We start from the raw sequence: 21,286 nt of genomic DNA, 5'->3' as shown, positions 1-21,286 counted from the left end.
TTCCATGTAACCTTGGACCTATGATTCACCCTTGGGGGCTAGAGCCTTTGACATTTTAGGGTCGTTTTTTTTGTAAGAGAGGCAGTAGATGTGGTTGGAAAGGCAGGAAAATAAACCTATTAACAAGACAACGCCACAGTAATTACAACTACAAATCAATTAAGGCCTGCTTTATTACTTTATTGTGGCAGATTGAATATATGACTTGCAGTCAAGAGAAAGTAGAGTAGCAGTTCAGAAATTCATGAAGACTATTCCAAAAAATGTATGTATTTTTCTTTCTTTGCTCCCTATAGGGTAGCATTTCCAAGTTTTTGCCAACAGCTTAAGTGACTTAAGTTTGTATCAAGACAAATGTATGATTTTTTTTTTTAAGTATCAACAATCTCATCAAAGCACTTTGTGCAGATACATTCGTTCTCTAATGTTCCTCTGCTGTTAAATGGCAAAATGTGGTTAGACAATATTGTGCAACATCTATTCTCAAAACAATTGTTTATTTGGTCCGTTCCCAAAGGATTTTTTATGTGGTGTTCGATAGTGTGCTGACAAGCCAAGTCCTTGTCCGTCTTTCATCGACCAATGCGTTTCGCATACCACAGTGGTTTTGATTTTCTCCCCATTTTCCACAAGCAATAAATTATTATTTGTGAGATCTGCTGGCCAGATTTTTATGAATTCTTTGTGATATTAATTGTTGTCAAATACAAAGTTACAAGTCCAACATTTAACTTCTCTTTCTTATCTTTAGAAACCCTTAAATGTTCATTAGGGACAGGAGTTGCAACATCACAAGGTGAGTTTGTATATCCTTCCAGGCACAAAATGGACATCTTATTGTCAGTTAATATTGTAGATCCGAGGACACTTGCATATTTATGAATTTTAGATTATTTAAAACTTTTAAACTATGAAGATCTAGCCTATCTTTAAGGGCTGAATTATTGTTCCTTTGGCAGCCTTTTCCAGGCTAATAACATGAGCCTTAAAACCCCTGAAGCCATTAACGGCAGCTGAAATGCCAAGATACGCTTCCTCTTGTGAACTGCTATCTGGGATTAGTAAATTTCTTCTCTCTTTCCTCCAAAAGCACTTAGTCTGTTTCACTCTGTGTGTTCATCTGGAGCATCCTCTGCTCTGATCACACTGTAGAGGGCTCATGTATTCTCTGTCTGTAGGCCGAAACAGAGCTGCCCTCTCCCTCCTCTCAGAACAAGGGTCTGATTGTGTCTGCTCAGCCCGGTGTGAAAGAGCTATCTCTTCGTGTTACCCCTGCTCATCCACAGAGCAAACGGATCCGTCTGCTCTGAAGGTTGGGCAGCCCGGCAGCGCTGTTTGCAGACAGGATTATGTCGGAGTCCTCCGGTCTTCTCCGGCCTTCAGAGACTCTCCCACCATCAGCGTTTTTTCATAACCATTTTCTAAATTCTAAGTTGTCAGTAATCTTATAATCTGTTCTAAAATCAGATGTGCTCTTTCAAATGGCTGATTAAAAAGTATGTAATATATTTCATCACTCTCTGTTTGATTGTATTATATCGCCTGCTAATCTCCTGGCCAAACCGAGAATTGCCCTAATTGAACTCCTGAGCTTGTTTCCTGCTGGAAGTCAAGGCTGGGCCATGCCGTAGGACCTGTGGCGGTGCATAATCATGTCCATGCACAGCATGGTTTTAACTATACTCCTGAGAGAGAGGCAGAGGGTTTAACAGGATTTTATTTCAAGGTTTCCGTGCCGGCAATCCCTAGCCAAAATCTCAGAACCACCAACAAATAACGCATTTGGTTTGAGTTATTCCAATGTCAAATATGTTGGTTAGATCCGGAAACGCTTAAATGTTTTCTTCTACTTTTTTAAAATTTTTGTCCGTGTACTCTGCATGTAAATTTAGACCTTAACATCAGATCTCATGTATTTAAATGCCATGGATTAACCTGTGAGTTTTTAAGTGGTTTCAGTGTTTCGACTTTCTCCCCCACGCTTATAACTGAACCTGAGTGCATTGGAAGTGAAATGGGCATATCTTTGACAGATTAATATGGCTATTAGAATTCTTGAAATAACTCTGTGCTTTTTGGCTTTCTAAATCAAGAGTATTAGGAATGTGTCTCACTGATTAATTTGCTTATGAGAGTTTGAGGTCTGAGTGCCTGCCGATATGAATAATGCCCTGCTGTAAGAGTGGAGGGCAAGTAGGATTATCTTGTGATTTGGAGTGATTAGGTTACCGCTCTGGCAGCCCTTTCTCCCGACTACTTTGCTTTCAGATCGGAGCGTCTGTAGTTCTTATAACTGACCCTGGTACTCTGGTTTCTTTTTGCTTTAATCCTACAGAAGGCTATTGATCAAAAACAGATGTGTCTGTACAGTTATCTAGTGTTCTACTTGTTACCTCTTTCTGCCCTGTTAATCTCCACCGCCTTAGTAGATCAGTGTTCATCTAGACCCAAAACTTTTGCCAAGTCTGTGCTCTTACCACCCAGAAAGCTTACTCCATTCTCTCATTGGTTCAAATTCTCTTAATCTTTAGAGACTGATATACAAACTCTGCAAGTCAGGTGAAAGGCTATTATAATAGGCCACGTTCACACAGCAGCAGAATGCGGTGTAAGTTATGTATTTAAGTCCCTAATATGGTTACATTTACTCACGGATTTACAAGAGTGACGACCTCATTCTATCCATCTTATTTCTCAAAGCAAAATGCAAGCTGTTTCCTGTCAATGTGCAAGACTTCAGATTCATTAGCCACTATCTGCTATATGCATTTTAGAACCCCTGATGTGTGAACTGGGCCCTACTGAATAATAACTAGTTGTCATAAAATGTAATAGCCACTTGCTGCATGTATGTCTCGCGTGTAATGCCTTTTTTTGGCCAACTTGCACAGACTGAGATATGAGCTGTGTGTTATCAAGGTTTTAAATCTAGTCAGATAGATCAGAGGTCACTCAGGTATAGAAGTAGCTATGGGTTTATTAAGATTTCACAGATAAACTATCACAAAGGCTACAGGTGATTTTCAAGGCAAGCATGAGAACAAAAAAGGAATTGACATTCATTATTCATTCATACAGTAGTTATTTGAATGCTATGTAAGTGGTTGTGTGAACAGGACTGTTCAAGAGTGAATGATCTATGTTTCCGTGGCAACCCATGTGTGTAGCTTCAAGAGAGCAGCCATACATCCTTGTTTAATTTTCTTCATTTTGTTTTATCGTTTAATCATTTATACTGTTTTTATTAACCTATATTTTTATATTTTATATCACTTATTTAACTTGTGATGCTTGTGAATGTTTAATCTTATGATTGTGGGGTTTAATGAAATATTTGTCATTACAAATGAGAGGGAATATCTCAGTTTCAAGTTTTTATGGGATGTTGTTGTGAAGCAGTTTGAAACCACAACAGACAACATCGATATCTTCTGACAGGATCTTATAAAGAGACTGGATCCAAAATTCCTGGCAATAACAAGAGTCTCACCTGTTGTTATCTAGTTGTCAAACACTGACTGTGTGAACAGCTAAAATAGATACTCCTGACTGTTTATTCTAAAATAGTAGTGATACATTAGACATACATGATGTCCTGTATTCCTCTGGCTCTTATGCTGCACAGGCTTTTTATCTAGCTTTTGCTAGGAATGCTGTAGCAGCATGTATTCCGTCTGCGGTCTCATTTCCAATGACAGTGGTTATATCTCATCTATATAAACCTCTATATCCCGCCCACTTTTGTTGATGAGCAGCTTCTTTTGATCTTGTTTTGAGTAGAAAACGCTTTTGCCATAAGTGCGTCTCTTCTGACCGATAAAATCGCTGTGATACTGATTTTATCTCATCTGTATCGCCTGTCCCAGCATTCTCCTTGGCAGATGGGTAAAGGCTTTGATCTTGTACTGAGGGGAAAATAATGCTCTCTCAAATGTGGACAGGACAACTTGGACACACACAAGGCGATGTCTGTAAGGCCTTTCATGCTTCTGCTGTTTGTAGCTGTAGTTTAATTCTCCTTCCATGTTTCACGCTGGCTTGTGAACAAGCGTTCATTGTTCCTCCCCTTCGCTTCCTGGTCTTTCCCACCTATTTTATCATTTACAAGTGGAGATATCAAACCCCACACAGCTACAACACTGCAGTGACAAGCTGTGGAGCATCGAGTTCCTCGCATGTTTGTTAATGATTATAGAATTTGCTTTCATGAAAGGTCTACTTCTGCTTGTAGCAAGTTTTGTCATTTTCCAAATCAGTTTGCATGTAACCATATCTGAGGGACTTCTTTGAAGTAGCAAATGTTACCAGACACCAATAGCAAAAAACAAACGGGTGCATGTTTCCCATACAGTGAGACAAGTCACTTGTGTTTTTGAAAGTACCTCCCATCTGGTACATGAAAGGGGCCATCGCCTTCAAAGAGCAGAGAGAGGGCCAGTCCTAAACAAATGGCCCCTTTCTGAAGAACAGGTCCAAACTCTCTAAACAGTCTGAATTGGACGCTGAACGTTTTCTCTCCGAGTTCTCCTGCTGAGTGTGACTGTCCTAGTGTTTTTACAGCAAAAAGCACCTGAGAACACACAAACCCAGACACAAAAGCATGTTCTGTGCTTTTTTTGTGCACTGAAATCATTGAATTAGTTTCTGCATATAATAAGAATCTTAAATTTTTGGGGGAAAGTGGGAAGCGGTTCTAATTCTTGATGTTTAGTGTATGTAAACTTCCTAAAATGTTCTCCTAAACAGTAATTTGATTACATTTAAGCCATTTGAACATTAGCCCCACCGTGCTTGCAATAGAAACAAAACCTCAGGATACTGGCATGCCGACATAAGCTGTTTGTCAGGTCTTTCTTCATTCAGCCTATTAAATCATGATTTGTTTTTATGAGATTGCCTAATTAAAACAGGTTTCAAAAGAACAGCCAAAACAAAGCTTCTCCCACCTTAGCTTAAATAAACTGGCTGGACACAGTGCTGCAGCCAAAATGATGCATTTCCTCCTAGTTTAAAACAGCCAGTCAACGACAGACTCTCCATCACGGCGTAGCAGACAGCACCAAACAGACGCTGTCGCCTTTCTTGTGTCTCAAACAAATGGATTCTGTATTTGTCGGAGACACAGAGCTGCTGAACAATGTTTCAAATCAACATTGTTGCTGTGTTCTGTTTGGACTGTGTAGATGTTATGCCTCAAACGGGTAATGATTCCCACCATTCGTTGCTGGAACCATGCATTCACACAGAGCAACGTGTCTCACTTTTTCTATTTCAAGTTATCTGTTATCTTAAGTTGTCTGAAAGTCAATATATATTGCTTACTGGAACAAAAGTTAGGATAATTTCTGCTTTTTTATTGTTCGAGTGGTGTAGTAGATTATGTACATGTAGATATTGTGTGCATTAATTTAGACACGCACACACATTTTATGTGTGTGTATATATATATATATATATTCATGGTTGTTCAATAGAAATACATGTTCAGTATCAAGTAATAAATTAATACAGTATATAATGATGAACACAGGTTTTATTATAGAATATTGTCACAAGACATTAAATCTTCACTGCTGATGACAATATTATTTTTAAACTAACAGGCATTAGGACAGATTTATTTTGTCTTTGATTGAAGTTTATTTGTTCTTGTAACTTTGCATTCTTAGTGATACATATCAGGAGTGTGATGTGCAGCTCACATGCAGCCGTGCAATTCTAGCTCTGCGTCGCTGACAGTCACTGAGACACGAGACAGCTGTGAGCAGGGCAGAGACCCGAGACGTCAGGGGACAGGGGGCACTGTGTCTCTGCACTCCTTCAACAAGCTCAGAATGAACGATCTGAGTATGTGTCAGGGTAAATGGTGCTATGTGTCTGATGATGTCTCAGATAGAAGACCAATAGTGCGGAGCAGTTGGCACAGCTGCCGCAAATGATTCATTATGCAAACGTTAAATCATTAGTCTCAGTAATGGCATTAAACTTCACACATGGATAGCCACCACATAATGTCTAAAATTGCTAAATCGAGTTAACGTTTCAAACGTGAAATATCAACAAAAAAAAACAAAAAAACATTTTCTCATTCAAAGCACATGTATTTTTCTGCCCCATGCATAATTTCAGTTATATAAACCGAAGTAGCTTTCGTGCCCTCTATGAACCAGCCTAAGGCTATGTAAGACTCTCAATGCTGGTAGAAGAAGGCTGGACGATCAAAGTGGCTGTGGTGTTGATCCTGGTACGGGAAGGAATTGAGAGCCTGCGTGTTAAAACCTCTAACACAGACACACTAGAGAGGTCACGGCTCTTTTGGTCAGTGTTCAGTCCCGTTTGACCTGATATTAAGAGTTCATGCCCATTCACATCTCACTGCTACTAGATGCTTTTCACATCCCTCATAAAATGGTTGTAGGACTTAGTTTTTCCATAAACATGCTGCTATTATGGCTTCACACCACATCAAAATGAGCTTTCTGAAAGATATGAATGTGTATTTTTGTTTACTTCATATAACAGATCATAAATAAGTTTGTTTCAACATTAAAACAAGACCCATTTATTGATACTTCCATCTGTCCACAATGTTCAGAATGCATTGAATCTCGAAAAAAAGGCCTGTGGTTTTTATTCATGTCCAAAGTCTATTATCTCCAGCACATCCCCCTCAGTTTGGCTAATTCCCATTCCCGCATATTTAAATCATTTGCTGTGGGCAGATGTGTTTAGTGAAACAACGCGTATATTTGCCTTCCCATCGCTTTGGTTCGAGATTAGAGCTCCACGGGCATTTCACGTTATATTGAGCTGAAACGGTGCAGCTTGGCGGCGAATGGAAATGTCATGCTTCGGCAATTGTCGGTGGTACCTCTTAAGAGAGTATCAGATTAGCTCTAAGTATACATGCTGCCCTTTTTTCTGTTCCTTTTTTTCTTCTGTTCGCTGCTTTGGTTTCAGCTGTGAGAGAAGGATTAGTTTATTAGATTATTTCTTAAATCAATTAAACTAAAATAGTCATGCCTACAGTTTCCAATATCATGCCTCTCTCGCAGGCCTCATTAGAGTGAATGATTTAAGTCTGTGTGACATTTTGTCTTCCTGACATCCCTCACTATGCTTTATTATGCAACAGGACGTGAAAAGAAAGGCATTCGGTGGGTCAATCAAGGTTATAGTGCGTGATTTACTGCACATAAGTAAATACAGTTCAAGATAATAAGTAGCGCCTGGCGTTTACTCATACACACGCAAGACCTTGAACAAACGGGATCTGTGCAGTTTGATTCAACTTAATAGAGAGAAACATCCATCGGGTTTCTTTTGATGTTGAGGAGCGTCAGAGAATAACCTCGTTCAAACATTTGCAAGTGTTACGAAAAAATATGTAGATGGTAGGAAAAAATGCATAGAACAAAACAGACTTTCATTGCTCATTTACTGTAAAGTAGGCCGATCTGCTTTGACCTTACTATTGTAACACTGTTTTGTACTTTACAAGCAATTTGCCATAAATTTCATGTACATTTTTTCATATGCAGCGTGTGGACCTTTTTTATTTTGCACTTTAGCTTTGATGTTTGTTTTTCTTGTTTGTTTTTTTTCTTGCTTGCTGTTTTGTTTCAAACGTATACTCACACACCTACTTTTAAACACTTAACCACAAAATCAGTGGAATTGCCTGCTTTATATAAAACAGTAGATACTGTTAGCAGTGGAAAAAGTCTTAATGATTGTATTTTAATTGCATCGTTATTCGAAAGTTAGGTTGTGTGGTGTGTTTTACAGGGGACACTTGTGTGAGTGTTACGGAATTCACTGCAGGAGGCATTTTTGGACCAGAGAGCCAGGTTAATAAGAGAAGCATATGGCCAGAGAACATCTTGACTTTTATTACACCATAGACACTATTAAAATGACAGTTACCTTAGATGGTTAAAATATTAACTACCTGTAATAAACCTGTAATAAATAGACACGCATACTGGCCTATTTTTTTATTCTATAACGATATTTTCTCAACACATTTATATTTATTATTAGCAATCCATAATGATAATGAATACTTTAATGGACTCTTTTATACTTCTTGATAGACCAAAAACAACAAAAGAATTGAATAGCTCATTTTTATAAATTAGGAAATATCTTTGCTCAGATGTGGACTTAAATGGGCTACTGGGAGTATTTCTGGAGGTTAAATCATTTATCGTGTGAAATGTAGAACAACCTTTGTCATATAGTTGCTAATATGAAATGTGCATCAGGACGTATTCATCACGTTGAAATCGGTATTAGCGTCCTTGGAAAATTGCCTTGTTTTTGGAGTGGCCGATATGGGGCCGTGTACAGCACTGTAAATGGCACGAGTGTGGAAACTCTGGCATACAGCCGCATAGCCTACTTAATTTTATGGACCATGCAAACACTAGAATTGCAATATTTCCAATGTTGTATGGCAAATTCTGTGATTTTATTTCCTGAAATTGATGCTCCCTCGATTTTTCACCTCTCGAGGTTTACAGTGCAGGAAATTAGTAACAGGGTGTCTGTTCCATTTAGTGCTTTTACAATATAATACTAGCCGATGGCATGATATCATGAGTAGTTTATTAGAAAGGAAATTTAATGCTGATATTTCAACAAATATTCACTCCAAAAATCACTACTGTACAAAATAATGGCGACAGGGTGGACTATTTAAAATCATGCCCTACTGACAAAATCTAAGATGAAGTGCTAATAAATCACACCTTTGTCCTTGAGTTCACATCCTGAAAGGATGATGATTACGCATTTATGGAATTGTAAATCATTTTTAATAGAGCATAGTTCTGAACAACAGTTTTATTCGAACCTAATCTAAAGTTATTTATAGAAATAATAAATATAAATATATTTTTCCACCGAAATGTGTGTTGGAAACAGAAAAGGAAATAAAAAAATAATTAATTAATTAATTTCCTACAATATCACAGTAAGAGTTTGTGTTAATTTTTCAAACTCATCGTTTACACACATAGGCTATTCATGAGGGACACAAACCGCACCTTTTTCGACGACTGACCCATAATGAAAATAGCCTTTTTAAAAAAACGTTGAAATTCCGTGTCAAAAGTAGCGAGATGTCGGAGTGTCACAGATCATATTTTCAGCGTTTTCTTTGGTTTGGAAACCTTAACCACTTTGTTATGCTAATAGCCCCTGACATCAGCGCGAGATCAAAGTGGCGCGCGGGCTCATATAGTCTCGAGCTCCGTCTGCAGCGTCAGTCCAGCAGATTCCAGCGCGCGAGTAACACCGCACCGCAAAATCAACACACATCTCTTGATCAGTGGACTGTTGCATGATGCTTTCTCATTTGGACTTTACAAAAACGGATTAGCGCACATTTAGACCTTTGGCTAGAGAATTTTGGCTGGATTTGAATAAAACACACTTTTGGATTACTTTGCACATTTTTTTTGGCGTCAGTCTCCGTTTGGTAAAGGTGAGGATGAAAGTGCGGTCCCATTTATTGTGCGCAAAGTTTCTTAACCTGGTACGCTTGATGGCGCATCTCAACTTACTTAAAGATGTTTTAGCTTTTAAATATCATCCCTAATGCAATTTAAGTAAATTGACTGGGAAGTAATCTGCAATAGTAGGCTGCCTAAATAGCAGACCAGCTAAAGGGGTTCTATCGAGTGAACTAATTACATTTTAAGTTTACCTCGTTTCCACCCAAGGTGAAAAAAACAAGAGATAAAAGATAAAGTCAAACTTGGAGAAATCGCAGCCTGCAAGAGTGAAACAGCTATTTTATTGCTTTTGCGTCTACACACAATAAAAGTTAATCGCTCATATCTTTAAATAGCCGTTATTTATATATCATATGAGATTTGTTTAATTAGCCTACATAGGCTGTATAAGAGCTCTGAAGAAATATTAAAATATTTGGATTGCGTATGGCTGGCCATACGATGGTAGCATATCTAAATTATAAAAATAAGAAAAGTTTAATAGCTGTTTAAAATTTGTTAGTAAAATCAATGTAGTATCAAAGTTACAATCTGCACTTTACATTTTGTTATTGATGAAAACGACTGAAAATAAATAAAATTATAGAAATTATTACAGTTTAAATTATAGTGGTAAGTTCAACAGCAGAAAACATTTTAAATGTAATAAGTACTATAAGTATTGTCATTTAAGTTTGTAATAGTAATTGCACTTTTAATGTAAAGTTTTCTGGTGTAGGTTTATAGCCAGAAGAAGAAAAAAAAAAACCGCAAACTCTCTGCAATCTGGACAATCACTGTCTGTATGTGAAAGCATCCTGCCAGAGGCTAGACAGCCTGTCCACTGGGAGCTAGTATCTGTTTATTGCCCTCCTATTCCAGCAGATGGAATAATCTGAGAACATTTGATAACATTCCAAATACTGCCATACCTGTATTTCAGAAATTTGCATGCAGAGTACTAAAACACTGAACAATTTGGACATATTTTTTAATAAAACATATTGCTTTTCTAATCACTTTTTAATTAGCCTTTTTTTTCAGTGTTTTCTTGTCACAAGGAGATACAAAAAAAAACAAATACACATTTTTAATTTAAATGATATTAAATCCTCAGTAACGAAAGTGATACAGTAATGCAATAGAATAACATAATAACTATACATAATTTAAATATATTGGAGCAATAGTAAAGCCATTTATAAAGACTTTTTTATATTTAAAAAAATCTTCAAAGTATGTCTGGTGCACATTAGTAATCATCAGAGTATAACATGAACCTAGGGTCCGCTGCATGTGATCTGTGTAATCTAAATCTGATTTTTATTTTTCCAAGCAGGAGAGGGACGGAAATAAGGAATAAGTGCCATGGCTTTTGGCTTTTAATAATAACTGTGTCAAGAAGCAGTGGGGTCAGCGAGCACCTGCATCAGTGTCTTCTGATCGAGCTGGATCTTACTGTACAGCATGAAGCGAACCTTCTTTTCACTCCCGCTCTGTCTCCTTACATTCCTGCTCCTGTCCCAGCAGTGCACAGGAATCAGATGGCTGTGAGTTGCTCTTTATTCTTTATTATATACCGAAACTGTTTAAAATGCATTCAAGATGTTTTACAAGCTGACTGATTTGTCAAATCATCTGCAACGAAAAAATGGAACCTGGGAAAAGATGTTTTCTTGGTAGTGAAAAAACGGGATTGGAAAAAATCTTCACAGAATTTTAACTTACTTCTATTAAATCAAAGGAAAATCCAACTGAATACTATTTTCCTGGTAACTTTTGATTTCTGCACAATGTTTTGTATTCACATAATCATACTGCTGATGCATTGCGATAGAAAACATGATGGTGGAGAAATTGGGTCGTGAAGAGGCTATTTTGCATGCACAAGATGCTGGTTTCCACAGTCTTGATATTGCATGGCAAGAAATTCAAAACAGATGCCGCCATAAACACCTGTGTTCCCTGGATAACAAAGATGGAGAAGTGTGTGTGTGTGTGCGGAGGTTAAGACAGGGGTCTGTCAGTCACAGCATATCATGGAACATAAAGTGGCGGCCCCTAATCTGAAACAGGCAAAGGTAGAGCAGGTATTAGTTGGTTCTCACGAATAGTGATACATGTGTGCATTGTAGTAAAAGAGAAGGAATCATAAAAAGCCATGCTTCAATTCGGAACGTTTCACTACAAAGTCTTACTGAAATTAATATTGTTTATCTCTGGAGATAGTTTCTAAGATAAAATGTATGATTTGCATTTTCTACTATGATTAAGCTTGCAAAAATTCCTCTGGCATTGTCCGACAGCACCATGGAACATTCACTAAACTTTTAACAATAACCAAATCATTTTGCAGATAAACAAAATGTTTTCCATTGGCAATTGCTTTTTGGTGCCTTTTCTTGCTTCCAAGCGATGCAGAAATAATCTTCTTCCATTTTGGTCTAATCTTGATTGATTATCTCTGGGAATGGGTTGTTGTTTGCATGCCTTTGTGTGAGACACTGAACAATTTTAGCCCGCAGCCTAAATGCGTGCGAGAACGCTTTCGCAAACGTATTGAAACCGTTGATGTTACTCCTAATATTTTAGAGTTGGCTTTAACCATGTTTATTTGACTATGCTTCATTTAGTCACTTTAAATTCAAGACTTGCCACAAATATTTTGATCACTTTTCACACCACCAAACATTTTAATGAGTATTTCAAGTGTCTGTTTAACTTGTAATATAAAATTTGATTACATTTCTACAACTCAAAAGACATTTATATCAATGCACACAGTTCACAGACATCCACTGTTCATTGAAACATATGCGTTTCCTCATCTAGGTCGCTATCGCAGACCACACAACACATCAACAAGACCCAGCACTGCAAGACGTTGCCAGGCCTCGTCTCTTCTCAGGCTCAGCTCTGTAGGAGTAACCTGGAACTCATGCAAACCATCATCCAAGCAGCACGGGAGGTTAAAAAGGTCTGCCAAAAGACCTTCACAGACATGCGCTGGAACTGTTCCTCTATTGATGCTCCAAAATTCCTCCCGGACCTGGAACGAGGTGAGATACAGAGGAAAATCATGTCCAAAGAGGATTTATTTCCAATTGAAGTCTCTTTTGTGTGAAGCGTTTCTGAAATCTATCCACAGATGTTCTGTTTAGACACAGCAAGCCCTAAATTTGCGAAACGGCCGCTGTCCGTCCATTGCCAGCCCCTTCAAGGCAACCACACACCTCACTTTATACCCAAGTGTGGTTTCCATTCAGGCCTTAATAGGTCTGAGGAACCCATCTAACTCTTTATGAGGGCAATGGTTTAAAAAGCAGCCTACGGTGATCTCTAAACACTCTCGCTCCGGGTAACGCAGACTATGCCAGTTAAATGCTGCAATTCGGCCTAAGTGCCTCGCTGCATGATAAAAGAAATCGTACCCCTGCCCACCCGGAAACCTCCGAACAGCAGAATTCTTGCGCGTCGCTCTTCTTTCTCATGCTCCGTTTGATGAGCGGCTTCACGGAGGAGGAGCGTTTACTGTGAGGACAAACAATAGGATCCATTCTATTCAATGAGAGATGCTATTGAGCGAGTTAGTCAGTAATGGACAGAGAATTGCCTTTTTTCCTGGTTTCACAGTCGTTTAAAGCCTACAGGTTTATCCTGCGTCCGACCCCTGCAGCACAGATGTGATTTTCAGCTGTGAACCAATTAAAGAAATATGAAATCAATTTAAAAAAATAGTCCCAAAAAAAGATATTGTGTAGTCAATTTGGTTTTTTCCGTGGATTAACGATGCAGTGTCACATCTTGAATTTCCACACGGCGGTGACACTTTTATTATTAGCTTTTAGTGTGATCAAAATGCCGGAGATGGTCAAACTAAATCTTGTTGAAGTTCTAGAGAACTGTATGACGTCCTTCCCCGCAGACCGTTTGCGTTTGTCAGGAGTTCGAGCACTCCTGCCTCTCTCGTAAGTGCACCGCTAAGGAGACGGCCTTTGATGTACCTTGTACAGGGTCAAGTTGAGCCTCTCCTGTTTCTACACCTATTATCTTGTCATGACATATGTGCACTGTGAGAACAGTTTCATAATCTCCGCCATTATCCTTTCATACTGCATACTGATGGGTTTCTCATGTTGCTTTGATTTTTTGTAAGGGAAAAAAGTCAAAGTATTCAGAATTCATGTTTTCTTTTTATATAAGCAACTAATTTTAATCAGTTGGGTTTTTTGTCTTTTAGGAACGAGGGAATCTGCATTTGTATATGCGCTCTCCGCAGCTGCTATAAGTCACACTATAGCACGGGCATGCACATCCGGAGACCTGAGGCTGTGCTCGTGTGGTCCGATTCCAGGTGAAATACCAGAGCCTGGGTACAGGTGGGGCGGCTGTGCTGATAACCTGCATTATGGTCTCCTCATGGGCTCCAAGTTTTCTGATGCCCCCATGAAGATGAAGAAGAAGTCTGGCTCGAATGCCAACAAGCTGATGCATCTTCACAATAGTGAAGTGGGCAGACAGGTAAGCGGTGCCTCACAGAAACCATGTGGCATCAATTCACTACAAAACCAAAATCACATGACTTAATCTGACAGGCAGTCGGGCATGGAGTCTGATTCAAACCACATTTATAATTAAAATGGGTTATTACATTTGAGTTTGATTGGATTTCAAAGTTTTTGTTCTTTATTTGATACATGATGTGTAATGAGCAAAAGCTGTCCAAATTCACTAATATGTTGCATTCCCTGCGTAGACTGTCAAAATGTCATTTTTTTTATTGTCTTCATCTGAATCCATTCCACTTGTCCCCCCTACACAGGCTTTGCGAGACGCTCTGGTTATGAAGTGCAAATGCCATGGTGTTTCTGGTTCTTGCTCCATTCGGACCTGTTGGAGAGGCCTACAGGACCTGAAGGACATCGCCATTGACCTAAAGATCAAGTATTTGTCAGCCACTAAGGTGGTTCATCGGCCCATGGGCACACGCAAACAACTCGTCCCCAAAGATATCGACATCCGGCCAGTCAGAGAGAATGAGCTGGTTTATCTGCAGAGTTCACCGGATTATTGCATGAGGAATGACAAATTGGGCTCTTTTGGTACTCAGGACAGGTGAGACTAACTAACAAATTAATTACATAACTGCTCAACAATAAGGACTTTTTTTTTTTTGCTAGCCCAGACAGGTCAGGTTTAAACATTCCCTGACAATATTTCCACAGGCCCTAATGCAAAAAAATATATATTTTTAGCATCATATTTTTTTATAAATGTGTGAGAAAAATGTTAATTTAAAAAATTTTGCTTGCCTGGTCAGATTTATAAATTCCCTGCCAATATTTTCACAGGCCCAAATTTTCAAATATATATTTTATTTCATTAAATATTTATGAAAATTAAATATTCCATTTATGTGAATTCACACCAATCATTTGTAGTAGGAACAGACACACTAATTGACGGCGATGATTGATCATGAAAACATTTGTAAACATTTTACACCAACTTAAGCCTTGAAAAGTTGACATAACCAGAATCAAATTTAACTTGCTTTAAAAGCCTTGTTTTTAACTTTGATTTGTCACGGATCAGAATAACAAAATATTTCACATTTTAAAAACTATTTTAACTTGGCAGGTTGTCTCTAAACACAATGATCGTGTCATGAGATGTTTGCCTTAGGTTTTTCATTGGCACTTTATAAGATGTCTCATCTCTTCCTCCTGTGGTGGCACTATTTTTATTTTTTTGAAAAGCCCTGATAAAGCCGGACTGTGTGTGCGTGTACACGCGTGTCTCTGACATGTCCAAAGTGACTGTGTCCTCTTTACTGTTATCACAGTCTGTCTGTGAGTAATGCTGCTATTCACAGAGCTAAGAGCTCTCAGCTGATAGCAGCTCTGCACACACAGATTAGCACGACAATGAATTCTTCCTGCTTATTTCCTATTGCTTTATCAGTGAAGACACAGGTGTAGATTTAGGTAAGAATGGAATAACCTCAGCTTCCTCGCTTTTGTTATGTTTGCATTTAATGTGCTCTGTTGCGCTTTTCTTGGCTAAGCTTTGTGGAACTATTGGTTCATGAATTTTCAGCAATCCACATTCCTAACTACAGCTCCAAAAATTCTGGCAGCAACAATAAAATACATTCATGTCTATAACTTTTCAAATTCTTAAACTCAATATTTTCAGTTGAACATCGTAAGTGTTTAGGTTTTTATAGGCATTATAAGTCAGTGCGCTGATAACCTACAGACATGCTATATGTCAGGTGCACTCAACACACAGTATGCATCCTCAGCCTTAGTGCTGATAAGACTACTCACGCTTGCTCTATGTTCATATATTTAGTGCTTGGTACTTGGTCACAAGACATTGGTGTGTTTTGTAATCAATCGAGAATGTCAACAGGGAACTGTGTGTGTCGCACATGTGGCTTCCATGGTGGTCTCTGGTATGCAAGGGATCCAGCACCACTGTTTATCCCATCACCCCATACCTGTCTTTAAAACACCTGCTGTCCTCCGATGAACATTGCGATATGTTTTGATGTCAGTTTTTTATGAACGGTCAGTTATTATAATTATATCATACAACGAGGGTGAATCTATCTCATGAACCCTGTGAAGAAATCCAGGTCATGTTTGACCCCAAAATCGGCAGAAAGAATGAAGAAAATATGTTTTGCCTGAAGAAATGTTTTACATTGTGACATTATTTTTGTGACAACTAAGCACACTTCCCATTGGGGAAAAAAGGCCATTCTTATTGCTGTAATGCCAATAATAATATGTGTGTGAGTGCATGTGTGTGTGTGCGTGCATGTGTGTGTGTTTATATATATATATATATATATATATATATAGCGAAAGAGAGAGAGAGAGCATTGTTTTTTTTTTTTTTTATTAAAATAAAAAAGCTGCTGTATTAAAGTAATAAGATAGGTAATGAGAAATATTAAATTATTATATGCAAATTATGAGTAAAATGTCCATACAAATTATAGCAATGCAATTTTCATGAAATATATTATTTCATATTATTTGCTAATATATTTTATTGAAATATTTGAATTATTTAAAATATAGAAAATATATTTCTCCAGATTTTTCTGCAAAAAAATATCCGGACCACCAAAATATATTTCCTCAATATGCAAAGTGCTGATAAAATATAATGGCAAATAATTCAAAAATAAAATAAAATAAAGATAAATTACAAAAAAAAAAATTTGTACACATTTCTATAAAATAGTTTTACCTAAATATGTGTGTGTTTTGACACACTAAAAATTTTTCATTTGCACATCCTAAGTTTTTATAATGTTTCTATAATGAGAATTTTGGGATGTGGGAATGTGCTTAGTTTTTTTATAATTGTTGTTCTAATGATAATTAAGCACATTAAGAAAAATAGAACTACATATTGTAATATTGAAATGTCAACATTTCTTTCTATTTTTATTTTTGATGTCGTGGTGAAATGTGACCTGGTTTCTTTTTCACCCGTGAATTCAGGAAGCTGCTATCATTGCACATCCTCTCTTTGTGATTTAAACAGTCTTAAGATAATGAGCCGTGAGTGTTACTCTAACTAGACCTGCAGAGATGGCTTCTCTAATCTGATTTGGGGAGAGACCAAATGACAAGCTTAGTGCAGCCCTGGTATCTCATCTGAAGTTACATTACTCTGCATGTTCCTCGTGCTGCTTTGTGAGCCGCAAGACTGCTATTAATGAAATTGGCGCATTAGAAGTTCAGACAGAACAACATCCCAGAGGCTTAGAGATGATCTGTATCACTAAAGAAACAAGAAACAATCTTGAAGTGAGTGAGTGCTGTTTAAATGATGTTTTAAAATGTGTTTTCACTTTGGAATGAAACTTAAACTTCTGCTCACAGCTGTTAAATTGTTCAACTGATGGTAAAACCAGATCACTTTAGAGACGTTAGGAGTTTGGAAGCAAAATGTACTAAATATAGACTTCTTTTTCTTATTTAATTTAAGGTCTCTTCATGAATTATAAACCGTTTGACTATATAACTCCACATTGGTGCAGGTCAGCAGAACATATGCTACTCATTGAGTCCTAAAGCATATGTACCTGCGTTTCTGCCCTTTCAGCATTGACCTGGGAGAGACTTTAACTTTAGTTTTAAATAACAGCATTCTTCACCTCTCTCTCTCTCTCGTTCTCTAGTAGCCATCCCCTCTCGTCTGTCTCTCAGCACCCTGAGCATTAACACCACACAATTATAAAACAATGCACTTACGCTGAGAGGGCTACACACAGGCCGACCCCTAGTGTATCGAGCGTGATTTATGACAGGGCTGTTCATTGCTCAAGATGCCTCAGGCTTCAGTACATGAGGGCGTCTGCAGGATCCACTTAAATGCAAGAGAAAATGTTCCCTGGGTACGAATCATCTGGCTCTTAAAACGAGTTATAAGAAGGTTTAGTGCTGTTGGTTTAATATGTGGTTGGGCTAAATGTTTACCTTGGTTTGAAAAGACGCTTCTGTTTAGTAATTTCTCTCATGGTCACACAGAAATGTTTGGACATCTATTTGTGTGAATGTATTTTTGAAGTCATGTTTCTGAAATTCCATATACAAAACAGTTTAGATTAGGTATGAGTTAGTTGTCTAACATTAGTATATTTATTTATTTTTTAAGTACGTAAATACATTTTTTCCCACTCAATATTGAATTTTAAATATATTTTTTTAAATAATTTTTTGTTATAATATAATATTGTTTTATATTTTAAAAATAAAAAATGATAATAGATACATGTAGAAAAGATTTATTCAAATATTAACTGATCAGTCACTCAATATAGAAAGGTGTTAAAAATGTACTATTTTATCAAAAATATGAAAAATGATAAAATGATATTTTCACAGATTTTTCTATAAAAAAATATAAGTCCTCAGTTTTAAAAAGTGTTGATGTCAAATAAATTAAAATGGACTTTCATATCTATTTCTAGAAATATATTTATTTTAATATATATTTATATATTTTATAAAAACTATAATACAAATATACTATTTTATCAAAAATATAAAATCATAGAAGTGCTGATAAAAATGTCATATGATTAAAAATGGACTTCTATAAAAAAATAGAAAAGATATTTCTATAAAAAAAATTATATTTTACCCATATTTGCATGTGCTTTATCATTGTTTTTAAGACAACCTGTTTTAAAAAACGATGTAAAAGTCCCCTAAAAATGCCTTCCTTATGAGTGATTATCGTTGCCAAACCAATGACAGCAATAATGTTTTTATTATGTTTGTTGGTGGTACAGCATGTACTATAAAGTTCTTTTTGTCCGTTTCTTCTGCAGGCAGTGCAATAAAACCTCCAGTGGAAGTGACAGCTGTGATCTGATGTGCTGTGGCAGAGGCTACAACCCGTACTCGGAGAGAGTGGTGGAGCGATGCCACTGCAAATACCACTGGTGCTGCTATGTCACGTGCAAGAAGTGCGAGAGGACAGTGGAGAAATACGTGTGCAAATGAGTCGGCTCTCCATCGCTCGACAATTGTCCTGATCCCCGTCACACGTACCTATTCTCAGCTAAACTAATCTAAAGGAGATCTGGAATGCACTCTACTCATTGTAACAGAACTGGACAGAATTCTCATTCGAATTCCCAGACTTTGTGGTTGAACGAGCTGAAAATGTCAAGACTTGATTCTGTTCTAGATATATTCAGCCTGGGTGTGGAGCTTAACCTTTGTCTACCTGACTTACTTGGCCACAAATAACCAAAGCATGTTACCAACGAGGCTTTCTTTTGTCTTACGCTTTTCCATCTTATATGCTTTTGAGAAGACATGGTTTATTTTTGGCTTAGAAGCTGGACTTTATTTTTTTATTGAACATGGTTTTTGTTAAAAACACCCAGCTCACCGTCCTCAAGAGGATTTTTACTCCTCATCTGTTTTTTAAACATAAAAACATATGCTCCTTTATCCAGATCTTAAAAGTCTATTTTCTTACACAATACCTGGGTCCGTTTATTTTTTAAAAAGGTACATTTTCCCTGTTTTTGGCATTGATTTTCAGAACTCTTCTTAGAGCCTTCGGAATCGCTTGACGTTCCAGAGGATTCCACATTCCAAGTTCTAAGGGATTCAGGCCTCAATGCTCAGGTGGTACTTGATTTTCACCAGTTAAGACTGTTTAATAGACTGACGAGATAAAGAAAGTGCTGATCACGCAAAGGGAACTTCAAATGTGGCTTTTGAATGAGGAACTTACAATAGCTTCCATCTGTTAGTTGGTTACTTCAATTCTAGAGGGAGAATACCTGTATTTATTCCACATATATCAACAAGGACATTGGACTGTATGTGTTGTGCCTTGTTATATTTTTACCCAACATAAAAAAATGCTGACATTCAAATGCCAAACCTCTCTGAGCATGTGAACAGAATATGTGGGTCACCTATTATGGCCGTAATAAGTCGTGAACCACGTATCTGTGGATGTACATACTGTCATTTTTGTATGCTGAATTAAAAAAGAAATATTTATGAACTAATTAAAAATCTTTACCATTTAAACCTGTAAGACTCCATTTTTTCTTTTAATTCAAATGGACTTTCACGAGATGTTGAGCAAGACTGATTGCAAAAGCATAGTTGTCATTCATTTAAGTTCCATGTCTTGAGCAAATAACAATTTAGCACAATTACACATGACATTTCTATAAATCATCTCACACTTGTTATTGTTCCGATTAAAAGCACACAAGAACCGGTCTCTCAAACTCAAAAACCCTGGGAAAGTGTTTGTTTGGACACCATAGCCTAATAATAAATAGCAACGTGCTAGTGCTAGCAAAACCTCGCGCTTTGCACAATGAGCTCAACTTTTTCCAGTCATTACTCAGGGGCCTGCAAGTACGACTGTTGTTTTATTCAGGTTTTGCAACAACAGAGAAGATGACGTAGATGGAGTGAAACGTTACATGAAAACAATTTAGGCTCAATTCCTTATGTTCAAAATTTCTTCGTAATTGCTTCTCATGGTACGACCCGAGCGGAAAGATTTTCAAGAGCTTAGCGTTAAGACGAGCCTCTTGGCTTTAGCTCTGTTTTAACACTTTGAGGTCATGAACACCACCAGGCAAGCACATGTTGACCGAGATTGTAAGAGTGCAATCTCGGCCAGAAAAGCAGACTGGTTAAACTTTGGAGGTTTTACAGTGTTTCGTTTGTTTGCGGTAGTCAAGAAATCAGTGTGGGGGTGATTAGCACGTATTCTGAAAGGATTTTAATGATGAAAGTGCACAGTTCGTATACAGAACAGTTTCGCCTTGTTAGCTAGCCAAGCTGTTGTCATGGACTCATAAGGGTTTTTCATGCTGAGACTGCTCTCGGGCCAAGAACAACGCTGGTGTTTTCATACATGCCGAGGAAAGAGGGACCGCTGAGAAGGAAGCGACGTGCTCATACATCACATTTCAAGTCGATTATAATCCAAATACAATTGCAGATAGCAAGCAAGCTCATTACATCCTGTTCTCCGTATCAGTGTTGAACCAGACTTTCAACACAGATTAGGGCTAGGGCTAAAGATCTAGAGGCTCCAAAAACATTGGTGTATCCAGTCTGTTCATGCATCGTTTTGTGAAAATCACATGCAGCTCTTGTAACTCGTAACTTCTAAACCAGTTACAAAATTTGGTGTAGAAACAATTTTCTAGCATTTTCTTAAACTAGTATTTTCGTAAAATGTACTCTGGTAATCTTTGATTCACT

General features: G+C 37.5%; 1 protein-coding gene across 1 annotated transcript; it reads left to right on the top strand.

Moving 5' to 3' along the window:
* The first annotated feature begins 9,290 nt into the window (after nucleotides 1–9,290).
* LOC107747044 (protein Wnt-11-like) lies at nucleotides 9,291–20,031 on the top strand. Its single transcript, XM_016561458.1, has 6 exons — nucleotides 9,291–9,490; nucleotides 10,840–11,050; nucleotides 12,333–12,559; nucleotides 13,741–14,021; nucleotides 14,323–14,615; nucleotides 18,862–20,031. The coding sequence occupies exons 2-6, from the start codon at nucleotides 10,968–10,970 to the stop codon at nucleotides 19,034–19,036; spliced, it is 1,059 nt and encodes a 352-aa protein (XP_016416944.1). The 5' UTR covers nucleotides 9,291–9,490; nucleotides 10,840–10,967; the 3' UTR covers nucleotides 19,037–20,031.
* The last annotated feature ends 1,255 nt before the right edge of the window (nucleotides 20,032–21,286 follow it).

Source organism: Sinocyclocheilus rhinocerous, unplaced genomic scaffold (assembly GCF_001515625.1).
Source record: "Sinocyclocheilus rhinocerous isolate Xijiao unplaced genomic scaffold, SAMN03320098_v1.1 scaffold708, whole genome shotgun sequence".
Classification (NCBI taxonomy): Eukaryota; Metazoa; Chordata; class Actinopteri; order Cypriniformes; family Cyprinidae; genus Sinocyclocheilus; species Sinocyclocheilus rhinocerous.
Note: the sequence above shows the minus strand (reverse complement) of the source record. Positions and strands in the feature narration are given on the sequence as shown.